Genomic DNA, 15,457 nt, shown 5'->3' with positions numbered 1-15,457 from the left:
GTGAGTTCTCTAGGATTTCAAAAGCTAGAGCTGGCAACTTTTTTATATTTTGTAAGAATATGAGCCATAGCTTGAACATAGCACCGTAACAAAAAGAAAACAAAACAAAAATTTAAAAGATATTTATTTTGACTTCAAGTCTGCCATTAAACCTTTTCTATTTCTGTTTTTAATGGTTAGAGAACTTTGTTTTGTTCCCTGATGTATCCCAAACATTCAGCACATCACAAGCACTCAATATATATCAGTTGAATGACTGAATGAACAAAGATATAAGTTAGATACATTGTACAACATACTGTTTCAAGTCAATGCTATTTAACAGTATCTTTGAAAATGTATTTTGAAAATGTTGCCTGTTGTCCTACAAGATCCTACCTTATCTAAGTCACTTAATGATAAATTAACTTCCTTTCTTATTTTATCTGCTTGGTAGTTAGTACATTCTCATTTTAGACATTTCCACTAGTGGTCTGAAGATATGCAATACACATATGTACATATCTATCTACGTATTTATCTATCTCTCTATATCTTTTATTTTTTAAGAGCTCATTTTTAAGTGATCTCTACACCCAACGTGGGACTTGAACTCACAATCCTGAGATCAGGAGTCATATGTTCCACTGACTGAGCCAGCCAGGTGCCCTCTTTTTTTTTAAATCTTATTTTATTTTATTATTATTATTTTACTAGGCTCCATGCCCAACGTGGGGCTTGAACTGACAACCCTGAGATTAAGAGTCACATGCTTTACTGACTGAGCCAGCCAGGCACCCCTCTATCTATTTAAATATATCCTGTAGAAAATGGTATTAGGACTGAATATATCATGAATCTAAGCAATTTTATAAGTAGACCCTTCATTCAGCACTTGGGGTTAAGGAGCCTTTATTTTATTCCCTAAGGGTCTGTGGATTTTAAAGAAGTAGTTATCTTTGACATTATGTGTTTTTGATCAATAAAGAGTAGAGACTCTGTACTATTATTTCCTACCTTCTATCATATAGGACAATAATAGTTATTATAATAGTTTTCATTTCTTGAGGGCTTACTATAATAGGCAATGTGCTAAACAGTTTACATACTTTATCTTTTTTTAAAAAGATTTTATTTATGTATTTATGTATTTATTTATTTATTTATTTATTTATTTATTTGAGAGAGAGATAGCAAGAGAGTGCATGGGGGTGGGGGGAGGTGGTGGGGCGGGGGCACTGGGAGAGGGAGAGGGAGAAGCATACTCCCCGCTGAGCAGGGAGCCTGACCACTGGGGGCAGGGCTCGATCCCAGGACCCCCGGATCATGATCTGAGCCGAAGGCAGATGCTTAACTGACTGAGCCACCCAGGGGCCCCTCACATACTTGATCTTATATAGTTCTCATTACAAACCTATGGGGAGAAAAAATTTATCAAAGTCCAAACAGGTTTAATATCTGGCATAGGATCACACAGCCATAAGGAGCAGGGAAAGCTTCTATTCTAGATCTGTTCAAAACCTACTATGAAAGTCTGAGTATAGACAAAGAGCAAAAATAAAACAGAATTCTCAGAGAAGTATTAAGATGTAAATAAAAATTTTGAGCTCAATGTCGAAAGTGAGCTGGGCCACCTTCTGTCTTCTACAATTTGAGAGAAAGCTTGTAAAGCAAGCCCACTCAAATTTCATGTAGATATCACCTGTCTGATGTTAAAAATATGTATTTTTCAAGAGCAATAGAATTTTTTCCTTTAAATAAAAAAACCCCCCAAGATTGTAAATGATTACTTCCCATTGTATTGCTCCTTTCCTGTCACTGTTTCTGAGCTAGAACACAGATTCCTTGGTGGGGAAAGGAAGTGCATGGTCATCAATCGCCATTAACAGTCTTGAGTGGTTTTTGTCATCTAATAATTTCTGAGTTGACAGATGTATAACTACTCATGTAGTTAGATGAACTATTCATCCACGTTGGACATCTACTGAAGCTCTGACTGCACTCTTCATGGTCACATGTTTCAGATAATGTCTCCTTAATTGAGCAAATCTTAAAATTCTATTCTTTTTTCATATAAACCTCTTCTTGGAATTATGCTAACAAAAAAGCAAAATCTATTCTGTAAGAATTTAGTATTTTAGGGGAAGAGTAGGGTATGATTGTTGTTCTAAATCAGTTTATGGTACAGGGGTACATTAGGGCAGTGTCAGCCAAAGTGTATTCATAATGACACAAAAACTTGTGGTTTTTCAGGTGTTCAAAGTCACTTTAGAGATGAAAGCTAGAATGACCCAAGTGCAGATAACCACTCTTTATTTCATCAATTTGAGTCTGATTATTGCCTATGTCCTACTCATATATTTAGTCCTAAGATAATTTTACATACCTGTTTTTAAAGTAATCTCTACACCAAACGTGGGGCTTGAACTCATGACGCCAATATCAAGAGTCACATGCTTTACCAACCAAGCCAGGCACCTGCCCCTTAACATAATTTTAAATATATCTCCCTCTCCATCATCCTTTTTTTCCTCTTTTGTCATCTTGTTTTCCAAAATGTGGTGCCACAGGAAACAGTTTTACTACATGCAGAGTGATAAAAGAGATTACGTTTATGAATATTGTATTCTTTTCACCTAACAAGTTAAAATATCATGGCTCTTACCAAAGAAGAAATGAACTAGTAGTGTGTGTGAGTGTACTGTCTGAGAATTTCATGACCTCTCTCCCATGGACCAGCATGTGAAGGATGGAAAGATTCATCTCCTTTGTACAAATCAGGCTTTTCCCCAGTAACCACTAGTTCACTTACTTCTGCAAGCATCTGGAGCAGAGAAAGGTCTCCGGAGGTCCCGGTAGAAGCCTGGCTTACATCGCTGGCAATGCTGACCTTCTGTGTTGTGCTGACAGTCATTGCAGACGCCACCGCTACGATTACCTGATGCCTCCCACACATTAATGTCAAAGTGACAGGCATCAGCATGTCCATTGCACTTGCAGGCTGAGGGGAAAAAGGCATGAGAGGAAAACAAATAATTTAAAACAACAGGTTCTCTAATATTCAGGCAGTTAAAAATGGGGTAAGCTGATTGCTAATTTTTTTTATTCATGTATAATTAACATACAGTGGTTTTAATTTTATTTTTAGTTTTTTAAATAGTACACATTTTCACAGTACAAGAATCAAAACAGCATATAAAAAGGCAGAGCCTTTGTTCAAAAAATTTTTTTAAATTTAAATTTAAAAAAATTTTTAGGATATCCTGAAAGGCAGCAAAGCAAAATGTGTCTTCTTAGGCAGAGATATTGTTTCCTTAGCAACTGGGGTTGACATTTATTTTGGAAAGACTATTTGAGTGGCTACCCATTTTTTCCTTCTTTAACAGTAATACTTCATCATTTCCATTCCTGCTGCTTCCCAAGGACCAATGTCATCACTGTGAGTCCCCTGACCGTGTTTAGAAAACTCTACGTTGTCAGACATTATTTGAAAATGAAAATTCATATTGCAGATACAGGCCTAAATTCATGCTCAGTAATGAGCCTGGAAGGAACCTTGTAGTGGACAGGGGTTAGTAACTTGGCAGGTAGATTGATTTGTCTTTCCACTATCCCTAAGCTATTGATGTATTGGTGAGTACAAGATAGTCTCCTATAGAAGCCTGGGTTTTTTGTGGTTTTGTTTTTTGTTTGTTTGTTTGTTTGTTGTTTTGTAGAAGAGGTCTGCATTGTTTCTGCATTTCTCAAAGGCATTTATAAGATCATCAGTAGCACCAAGTGACAAGTCTCTGTGTTCTATATGTATTTAGATACACAGTTGGTGTCTGTGGAAAGACCAGAATGGCACTCTAGGAATTTAGGAGAAATTCTTTAGATTCTCTTGATGAGTGATTTAGAATAAGAATCCAGACTTTTTCCTGGAGGTTGACTGTGTTTGTGCTATTGTTTTTTCATTGTTTCCTTGACATGTTATGATATTTTGACGAGATTCATAATTTTTAAAAAGCATAATATAAGATAATTTAAAATTTATGCTTAGAGGAAATCCTTTACATTTCCTAGAAACTAAAATAAATCAGTTAGGATTCCAAATTATGTATGGGAGGAGACTTCCCACAACGTTACTGACAGAACTTGCCTTTAAATCCTTGTAAAACTGTAGTTTGTGGGTATAAACACTGTTATGGGCATGTGTATTTCTCTGAACATTTTGAATTGCAAAGAAAAAAATGGTTTGTATTCCCATATTTTTTACCCTCTTATCTAATCTCCAATCTCAAACCTGAAAGTTAGTCCTAGTAATGCAGTCTCATTCTTGACTAATGGCTTAATTTCAAATCTGATTTGTCATTTCAAGTATCATAAGTGAAAAGAAAGGCATCATGGTATTATGGAAAAAACATTTAATTTGGAGTTTGAAGAACTGGGATCAAGTCCTGACTATCATTTACTAACTTTGGCAAGTTACTTAATCTTACTGAGCCTCAATTTCCTGATTTCTAAAGTGGGATTAACACCACCTGCTTGCTTGATAGGGTTGTTTTGAGAACTGAATTTGAGATAGCTATTTTCATTTTTATAATTCAATATCTCATCTATGAGAGTAATTGTATGCCATAATCCTCAGTTGCTCTTGTGTCTAGCCATGTTTTTATTATGTCAACTTCTCAAGAAGGGTGCTTGGGTCCTGCAAAGTGTCCAAGAAAATGGGCAACACATTATTGGCAAAATAGTCATATTGGCAACTTTGCAAGCAGTGATTGCTTCCAATGGTTGAGGTCATAGTGAGCAGTGATATGGGCTATATTTGTGTAGGTTACAGTGCCTGTCACCCACCACTTTATATTGTGTTTCTAGAGACGACAAGGAGTCCACAGATAAGTTTACTTTACAAAGAAGGCTTTTAGTCTTGTTGGCTGGCTACTCACTTCTGCACTCTTTAGGAGATCCTGTTTTGCCATCAGCTGCCTCCCAGGGGCGGTCGTTGTATAATGGTGCACAGTGTTGGCAGTGGGTACCTGCTGTGTTGTGCTTACACATACATTTTCCATGGACCTACAAACAAAAATAAATAAGAGCTGTGAGGCACAAACAATGCTGGGAAGGAATATTCTTCCTACAATCTTATCTCATTGGTTGGCTTTAGCCATAGGATATTCATTCACTTTCCTAAAGAAGTCGTCAAGATGTGAGATTCTTTCTTTAGTTTGTCCTGTGATTAATTCAGAGGATTACATAAAAGGGGCACCTGGATAGCTCAGTCAGTTAAGCGTCTGACTCTTCAACTCAGCTTGGGTCTTAATCTCAGGATTGTGAATTCAAGCCCTGAGTTGGACTCCACGCTGGGCATGGAGCCTACTTTAAAAAAAAAAAAAAAAAGGATACATAAAATATTTTTCTTGGCTGTAGGTTATGTGACCCTAATGAGTAATTCTGAGGGACTGGCTAGATATTTACTTAAATTTTTAATACCTTAAAATTTTTTTAAATTCTTTACACAAAAGTACTACATCTTCACTATAGAAAATTTGGAAATCTGTAAATATGATCATTTCATATCATAATCAACATTTGAAGTTTACATTTCTAGTACTTTAAAAATATAATTATGTATAAATGTATTTTTTAAAGATTTTATTTATTTATTTGACAGAGAGAGCAAGAGAGTACAAGCAGGATGAGCAGCAGAGGGAGAGGGAGAAGCAGGTTCCCTGCTGAGCAGGGAGCCCCACACAGGGCTTGATCCCAGGACCTTGGGATCATGACCTGGGCTGAAGGCAGATGCTTAACTGACTGAGCCACCCAGGTGCCCCAAAATACAATTATATTTAAAACTTTTTTTTCATATAACAATATATTGAGATCATCTTTCTATTTCGTTAAATATTCTTGTACAGCATACATTTTAATGGCTCCCTTGTATGGTGTACAGTTTATTTGACCAATCACTTATTTTTGGTTATTTAGGCTTTTAAATATTTCTACATATTATATTTTAGTTCTATAACAAATATCCTTGTAGCTATTCGTGTACATCTTTATTTATTTAGAATGTATTGCCAGAAGTAAAACTGAATAATCAAAAACACATATATTTTTAAGGCTTTGAATATATTTTGTCATAATGACCATAATGATTTTCTTTTAATCCCACAGTTCAGAGAGGTTGAGTTTATTAAAACAGTGTTTCTCAAAGGGAGGAATACTTCAGTAGAATTCTCTAGGATCTGAGGGTTTTATGAGGATTTTAATATTTTTTGTAGAATGTTACCAAAATTAATGTTTCTAAAAATTAAGATCTTGGATCATCTCGAATACTCCCTAATAACTAAGTATTGCCATGAATTCCAGTACCAACACACACTTATTAACACGTGATCTCATGACTGTACAAATGAAAGTTTTGTAAAGTAGCTCAGAATGGTGTTTCCAAATTTGGATCTATGAGGTTTTTGTTTTTGTTTTTTGTTTTCCTTGAGAAACAGCATAATGGGTAAATTAGCATGAAAGTAATAGATAATATCAGAGTGTCAACAAATATTTAATGTATATCTACCAGGATAGGCAGTATATTAGGCAATGTTTGGTACACAAAGCATTATAAAACATAGTTTCTGTGTTTAAGAATAGTATGATGTAGCTGGATAAAAAAGACTTACATAGAAAAAAATTACAGATAAACAAGACAATAAATACCTAAGAAAACAAAAGGATGTTGGAATTTAAAAGGTTCAGGAATCACCAGAGATTGGCAGTTGTGGAGGGCTTTAGAAAGGGGGTTAGGTTTTAAGCTAGTCCTTAAAGATGGGCTTCCCTTCTGACAGGCAGAAGGGAAGACACTTCCCAGGAAGAGGAAACAAAATGAACCAAGGTATGGTGCTAGGAGGCTAGGGAGAGTCTGTGAACAAAGTTTATTTCAATACAGTCAGAATATTTTGACTGCAGTGATAAAGGAACTGCTAGAAATTACATGTACTTGGAGTGGCCATTATCAAAAGGAATCAATCCCTAGAGCTCAGCAAATCTGGAAATAGCTACACCAGTACATTGATGTATTACTGCTTGACCTAATTTAACACCAGAGTAAATTGTGTTTTCTTACACCCAGGAGTCCCTTTCTCTTTTAATTCTCTTAGCATATATGTCTTTTGTTCCACTGGTAGAGGCACTCTGGATTATGCATTATCCAAGTCTGTGATATGACTACTAAGGACCTTATGCTCACAAAATGTTCAAGTGCAGGAATTATATAGGGCTTGGAGGACTGCAGGCTACTCGTGAATGCTCCACATGAGGCCTAAATGTGGTAATCTGGAAAATTTCATAAATAATGGTTTTGGTGACCATCATGCTAAATTTCATTTCTGTGTATTATAATGCAAGGTTTTTGTGCTTAATGAAAATTAATCATAGCTGTGCTTTTAGTTCTTAAGGATTAATTAAAGTATAACTTTTTTTTTTGAGAGGATAGGATTGGCTCCTTAGAGTACAATGATGTTGCAAGAATTTTTGTTATTTTTCCTTGTAGAAACTGAACTAGTGTTACAGATTCAACTTACTGATTTTGGTCTTGGAATACCCAAGTGTGAGTTGAGTTACAGTTACCTGTTTTCTTGGGCTTCTCTTTGTGACTATCTCTCCTAGGAGCTGTTTATATGTAAAGCCCCATGGAGTTGTAAGGTAACATCTCCATTTACACATGCAGGTGAGTTCTAAATACAAATTTGCACTTCAATTTGGAGATCTGAAGGAATTTAATTTAATTTTTACTGCTCTATTAGAGTGTGGTCTTTTGGGGCACCTGGGTGGCTCAGTTGGTTGAGTGTCTACCTTACACTCAGGTCATGATCCCAGTGTCCTCGGCTCCCTGCTTCTCCCTCTCCACCCTGCTTGTGCTCTCTCTTGCTATCTTTGCCTCTCTCTCTCAAATAAATAAATAAATAAATAAATAAATAAATAAATAAATAAAATCTTAAAAAAAAAAAAAGAGTGTGGTCTTTTTATCCCAGCTCTCGGAAATCTGATTTTTCATATATTCTGGTAGAAATGCTCCAGCCCTACTGCTTTAATTAAATCTTTTAAATTCAACATTCCTTATCATGATGAAAAAATAAAAACTCTTTATCAAATATCTTTGACAAGGGAAGATTCTTCTCTAAAGGCTCTCAGTAAAGGCTGGATACTTATTTTGAGGAAAATTGAGTCTTTGGAAAAGACTGAGTAAGAACAATCTTCCAAAGTTGAAGAGTTTAGTCAAGTGAAGATACATTTATATAGCTGGCAGAAGTTGATAGCATAATGAGAATTAGTGGGAAGAGTAGTTTTGCAATTGTCTAAATTTTATGATCTGTAAAAACAACAACAACAACAACAACAACAACAAACCCACATACAGAACACCTAGGATGCAAATATTTGATGGAATTAGAGTCAGAATTCCTAGAATAAGCCATCCCTAATTCACCACTGCTGTTATATGGAGTACTATCTGAGGGGGGCATTTTAGAAAATGTTAAGTCTAAAGTAAATATGATAAAGACCAAGGTCAATAAATGCTATTTGTATAAAACTTCTTAGTCCTCAAGGCTGTGTCTTAAAGAACACATAAGATTTTCCTTAGGGACAAAGACAAAAGAAGCTAAGAACCCCAAAGGAATATTCTGGGAAAAACCCATAAATTAAGAGGGGATGTGTTGGGGAGGTAGGCTCTATATAGATCATGGGACACATTAAATATCAGCTTAGGATACTAGAATTTACCCTATAGATACCGAAGATCCATTGAAGATCTTTGAGTAAGGAAATGATTAAAACGTATATTAAAGGGGCATCTGGGTGACTCAGTCGGTTAAGCGTCTGCCTTCAGCTCAGGACATGATCCTGGGGTCCTGGGATTGAGTCCCAGCGTCGGGCTTGACCCTGCTCAGTGGGGAGCCTGCTTCTCCCTCTGACTATGCTCTCTCTCTCTCTGATAAATAAATAAAATCTTTTTAAAAAGGTATATTAAATACACATTCTTTTCTTCTTTCTAAAAAAACCTTCTTTCTACCTCATTCCTATCCTGTCTCTTGTGTTCTTTCTTCCACTTCCTCTTTTACTATTCCTATACCATATATACAGATATATGGTAAGTAAATATACCAGCTTATAGGTTGTTTTTTTTTTACCCTAGCTTATGGTTTCCAACAGCCAGTGGCACTCACGTGTATTTTCTGATAATGCTCAAAATTTTAAAATGTTGTTCATCTTATTTTATTGCCTTTTAGCATCCTTTCTACTTTTAAACAACCATTTATTGAGTACTGTATAAAGACAGATGCTGTGAAGTATTGTTCATTTTCTTTAGAGGAACTAAACTATCATTATAGGTCAATTTATCAGGTTTGGTCTTGGAATGCTTAAGGCCTATAAGTAATTTCACCCAGCTCCTAGGTTAGCCCTGGCCCACAAATTCCAGGCCTTAGGAGGCCACAGACATCTAGGGAAACCTCATCAAACATTCACATGTATCACAAGATAATGGGGACAGGTCAGTTCCCTCTGGAGTAAAGATTTCAGAGCATTCCCTTGCTCCCACATGCTGAGAATTGGGATGAACCTCCCAGGGTCTGAAAAATGCCAGCCCAGCAAATTTTTCTGCACACAGAAAAATTCAAGGAGCTGTCATTTTGAGAATTACCAAAAATAGCTGTAAATCATTATCTAGACCATCTGAAACAAGAAGTCCTTCCTCAGCGATACAACTGTTACTGTTCAAGCTTGAAAGATCACCCACTATTTGATGCTCGTGAAAAATGTGCAAGTAAAACTAGGTCTTTATTGAAAAAAAAAAAACAACAACAACAGAAAAGAAACTTTAGTAACAAGTTAAACATAGCTCTTGTTTGGTACACAAACATGAATTAGATAAAGGGCAGGAAAATGGGATTATGTACTTAAGGTGTAGTTGAAAAAGAGAGGTGTCTGGTTGTCTAATTGGAAAAGGAGAAATTAACTTTAACAACAAGTTTGTAACTCCTAATTATCTAAGAGGTACACCTTGGCATTTTGGTTATTCTATGCATTTCATAACCTCCTTTTTTATAGTAAGTACTTTATTCTGTCAATGTCAAAAATTTTCCTATTGTATCTAATATTATTTATTTGTTGTTAATATTAACCTATTTGCAAGTCATTTTTAGCATACTTATAGGGAAGGAATCATGCAAACTTTGAACCACTAGTTTAAGCAATTATTGCAACAGCATGGTCATTAGTAGCTATGCACTTTAGTGACAAATATATATTAGAACCAAATAGATAAGGAGAGAAAATGCAATTTCTTCATATTTGAGGCTACAAACATAGGAATCTAGGGTGGGGGCAAAATGAGGAAATTATTATCTTTCAAATCCATCACTGGAAGATAGGTCTTGTTTCGAAAAGCTGCTTCATTTCATTGTTGTTCTTTTTTGGGGCAGAAGACCTTCTAGTAGTCTGCAACCATGGAGTTGAGGAGATTGGCCATGGCAAGAGGTTGTGAGAATTGGATAACTGGCAGTGTCAGGTATATGGGTTGGACAATCACTTATTGAGATGTTATAGAATACTTAAACATTAGATGGGAGATTGGCTTAGACAACTTTTAGGGTCCTACCAGTCTTAGGGTTTTATGATTTTAAGGCCTGCTTCTCTGAGTTGGGGATACTCATTGGTTGTAGGCAACTACCCATAATCTTTTCTAAACTACCACAGGAGACTTATGTGGCTGGGTTCTGCTGCCAACTCACCAATGCAGAACATTTCCAGATCATCTGAAAATCAAAGGGATTTTGGGAGAGCTAGGACAGTATCTCTTCTTTCCTGCAGCGCACTTCTTGTGACACAAATGAAGGAGTAAATAAATGTTAATAGATAGTCTCTGAAGACAGACTTTCATTTGTTGATACTGACTATACCTAAACAAATTCTATTCTTTTTATTTTTCTCCTATTGTTTTCCTCCCCTGCTGCATTTTCCCCACTACTTGTGACTAAAGAAATTATAGACTAAATATCATTCTAGCTTCTGCCTTCCAAATAAAGGTATACTTCATCATCTGGTGATGCTTTCTACAGACATTCGCCATAATGGAAATTACCGAAGCAAAAAATCAATCTGGTTAATGCTTTGGAGGACTCATATTAATTGAATTCTTTTAGGAATGCCTGATAAAATTTGCTTCCCAACTGCTTTCCAGGAAAGAAAGGAACAGCTGTTGTTCGTGTCCCACTAAAAATTATAATGAAAATTAGTGGGGGGGGGGGAGACTTTACAGCTAAGTATTCAGAAATTCTTGAATTTCATAAAGTTAGTGATTTTCTTGTGCTGTGGTGCCATTATTGTTTACATATACATGATTTTATTTTCATTTTTCCCATTCAACTTTGAATTCCAATGGCAAATGAGTCTTCTTTCATACTGTCATTGGACCTTTAAAAAATGTTTGTGAAAAGAGAATGCAAACAGTGCCTATTCTATGAACCAAAGAAAAATGCCCACTTACAGGCAGCTGCAGCAATTCACAGAACTCCATTTAGCTATGACAAATGATTTAGAAGTGGAACAATGCTACGCAGCAATTTAAGACAAAATGTGAAGGCAAAACTGATTAATTTCTAAAGAGATAGTATGTCCCTTTTAGAAGAAAAGGATTAACTTCTAAAATAATGAACTTCTTATGCATGCAAAGAGATAAATTCTAATAACGGGCTAGCCTGTTAGAGCCCGCTCCTCTTATGTAGGACAAAAACACAGACAACAATGCTACAGGACAAACCTTTGAATAGAAAGCATTGTGAGGAAAACATGTCTTTTCACTAACAAATAAAATATTCCTTCTCCCCATTAAAGGTTTGCATGTTTTAACAGGAGATGTGGGAGTTCTGTGGTGAATATGAAGCATAATAATTGAGTTTGGTGGAAAAGGGGGCTTGAAACATACCGTCAGAATGGGGCAAAAAAGGTTGAAGGCTGAGTATTCCAAACCCTTGCCCAATAATATATATAGCAACAATGCAACCAATTGAAAAGTTTTGCAATCCATTCATTGGTCTGAACTTGGACACTAGAGAAAACAGCACTTGTAAGAAAATACGGGCTATAAAATAAAGATAGGTATAGAGCAGAAATAATTATGATTAAAGAATTTTCATTCTTGTCCAGTACTTTGAGACTTCTCTCTTCTCAGTTAGCCAGTTGCCTGAAATTCTTCCTGTAGAAATTTATTCCTTTAGCTTTTAAATGGGGTTGTAGGTCCAGGAGCTCCCTACAAGAATGCACTTATGCTCAAAAGGGGCAAATCCTTAATTATTAGCAACAAACATATCAGCTGGGATTATAATCATCTGTTCTCAATCCTAGAACTGGACTCAGAGTTGCCTAGAGGAGGAAGTGGCTTCCTGATTGAGGGGAAGGGAATGTCTTACAGGGAAAGGGTAGGAGCCAAAGACAAACTATGCCTATGTTTGCTATCTTGCCAAGAACATTGCTCTGGCTGATAGAGCTGGAAAAAGCACGAATGGAACAAATGCAAATTTCATAAGAAAACTGCATTTAATACACTGTATGGTAATCATGGGCTTATCTGCCTCTCTCCACTAGATTGTAAGCCTTATGAGGGAAGAAACAGTGGGTTAAATTTCTTTGCATCTCCAGTAACTGACATATAATAGGTTTTCAATAAATATGTGTTAATTTTTTTCATTCGGCAAATATATTTTAATGGAGCATTGATAACCTTAGTTATTTAATTTAGTTCCATTTTATAAACTTACCAAGAAGGCAGGGTACCAATTATGCTTTTGGAGTGGGAATAGGATACTTTCAATTATTTGTCACAAAGCAGGATTTTGAGTAGAATAGTATTGAAAGACATTCAGGTTTGTCCAGAGTGCTTCCTAAAAGGTGTATACTAGTTCACATCGGGGCAAGGCATGTTGGTAAATATGTTCTTATCTGTGGTAGTCACCTGTAGTTGTTCTGGCAGATCTGTAAGCTTAAGGAACATGGGTCAGTCTTGGAGGGAAATGAGAATAATAATAATAATAACGATGATGATGAATAATAACAATAGTAGAGTAGATAATATTGAGTAGCACTATGTACTGAGCACTCTTCTGGTTCATTGTATAAGTATTAACTCACTGGATTTACACAAGAACCCTATAAGGTAGGTACAATGATCACTGCCATTTCACAAAGGAGGAAACTGAAGTTCAAAGAGTTTAGATAATTTGCCTAAGGTTACAAAAGCCAGTAAGTGCTGGAGTGACAATATTTGAATTCCAGCAGTCTGACTCCAGTCATCATCTTAATCCCTACCTATGCTACAATAAAACCCTAGGGAGTAGGATTTTGAGGGATCCACTTTGGCCAAGTCCCTTGAAGGTGTTACCTTAATAAAACAGATGTGTTCTGAAACAATTTGTCCTTGAAGAGCTCTTCAGGACAGAGGCTGGTTTGGACTCAAAGTGAGCCATTTCATGGAGGCTCTGGTCTTGAGGGGATTATTAGTCCTATTCCCCTGGGAGAAGCCTAGAAGTTCTGGAGATAGGAGAGTACTGGAAGTTTGGCCCCCATCTCCCACACCTGGCCTGAATAAGTTGAGGGCACGTAAAGGATCTCTCTGGTTCAACGTGAAACCAGAGTACTGAAAATTCTGATGCCTCCTAGGGGTTTTCTGGGTTACTGCAAGTTTTGCTTCTCAGAAACTCCAGTGAATAAATTTACAAATAAAGATGATAACAGAAATGTAAATGAACTCTAATTAAAGATTTGCTCTTTGTGGATAGCACTTCTTTTATGTTATTTACTCTCCCTATTAGATGTGATCTGGTAGGGATAGTAATATCATATAGTGTGGTAATTTTTATAGTCAGTATTATTTTAGGTTATTGAGAGTAGTAATAGTCAGTAGTAATTAAGGTTATGGAGAATGGTTAAGTGAGAACACTGTGCATAACCTAATGATTCAGATACATTTTAAGATTCAGGTTGCTGGTTTATTTCCATTTTTTCATGTACAAAATTTTGTATGCCCCCAAACTGTGATTTGTATATCTAAATGGCAGTTTATTTGTGCCACTGTGCATGCTCTTTATCACAAAAAAATCAGGAGTTGAAGGAGTATTCAGAAGCATGTATACACAAACACACAAAATTTTCAAATGCTACCAAATTTGTGCACTCCAAATTGTGGGCATTTATTCCAAGACTGTTTAAAGATGTGGTTCAGCAGATATTTTTTTAAAATAGTATTACAGCTAAACTGAGAACTAAAATCAAGTTTTGTGGGTTATCTTTCAACATACATCATGACCCCTTCTGAAAAAATTAGATGATTGGTCAAAACCAAAACAAAAGAAAGCAAAAACAAACTCCTCAAACCTACATTTCTGCTTCAGGGCAGAGAAAAGCACCTTCAGATAAATTGCAAGACACTTTTGGATTTAAAAATATTGTTAATAAAGTAACCTCATTTAAAAAGCCAAGTGAAAGAAGGTCTTAAAATATTCCCATTGTTTTAAAATGTATTTTTAAATTTAATAATTGTTATTTAATTTGAGCCAATTTAATAATTGGCTCAACAGTGTATTTTTTTTTGTAAGCGAGCACTTTAGTTTAAATTTGGGGTCCTTGAGTAATTTTTAGGTAGGATTCTCTCTCACCCTTCAGAGTAGTGACTTCCTAGAACAAAGAAAATCTCTTCTTTTTTGTGAGTCCAGGGGTAGGGACTACTTTTATTTATTACTAGGGGCTTAAGAGGTTTAAATGTACTGTCTTTTGAGAAAGATGCTTTGCATTCTATCTGTGGTTCTTTGAATTTTCCTTTGAATAAGTTGTAATGTCTTGCTGGTCCTTCATTAATTAATTAGTTAAATAAATTTTTTGACCTGCATGTATTTTATATCTGAACAAGAGTCATGACTTCACTCAAAATTATCCGTGGGACGCCTGGTGGCTCCGTCAGTGAAGCCTCTGCTTTCAACTCAGGTCATGATCCCAAGGTCCTGGGATAGAGCCCTGTGTTGGGCTCTCTGCTCAGTGGAGAGCCTGCTTCTCCCTCTCCCTCGGCCCCTCCCACCTACTCCTGCTCTTTCTCTCCTCTCTCTCAAATAAATAAATAAAATCTTTTTAAAAAAATGTATCCTTTAACACTGCCACTTTTTATCCTGCACATGTGCTTCCATATATCAAGGCTGCTTGAGCACGTACTTCTAAAAGTGGAATTTCAACTTACTTTATATAGTTAAATGGGTTTTGATGTCTTATATTTTCACAAGATTAATTCCACTGGCTTCTTCTTTTCAGTATCATCAGGTACTTTATCTTTCCTCTGGGGACTGTAATAAATATTTCTGCCATAAAAATACAAATAGCTTGGAACTAAAGATTATGATGTTCAGGAGGCTTATGAAGATTACATTTAGATAAGATCATTCTATTACCAATTTACGAT

The 15,457-nt window shown here is 36.0% G+C and overlaps 1 protein-coding gene across 4 annotated transcripts in view; it reads right to left on the bottom strand.

The window, feature by feature from the left end:
* NTN4 (netrin 4) overlaps nucleotides 1-15,457 on the bottom strand; it is a 110,494-nt gene that overhangs the window by 34,105 nt on the left and 60,932 nt on the right. For all 4 annotated transcript variants that reach the window (XM_057316305.1, XM_026499860.4, XM_026499859.4 and 1 more), the window contains exons 4-5: nucleotides 4,908-5,034; nucleotides 2,792-2,980 (exon numbers count right to left, since the gene is read on the bottom strand). In XM_057316305.1, coding sequence (XP_057172288.1) covers nucleotides 2,792-2,980; nucleotides 4,908-5,034 — 316 coding nt within the window. The remainder of the gene's footprint in view (nucleotides 1-2,791; nucleotides 2,981-4,907; nucleotides 5,035-15,457) is intronic.

The sequence above is a fragment of the Ursus arctos genome, unplaced genomic scaffold (assembly GCF_023065955.2).
Source record: "Ursus arctos isolate Adak ecotype North America unplaced genomic scaffold, UrsArc2.0 scaffold_21, whole genome shotgun sequence".
Classification (NCBI taxonomy): Eukaryota; Metazoa; Chordata; class Mammalia; order Carnivora; family Ursidae; genus Ursus; species Ursus arctos.
The sequence above is the reverse complement of the archived record's forward strand: the minus strand, read 5'-3'. Positions and strand labels throughout refer to the sequence as shown.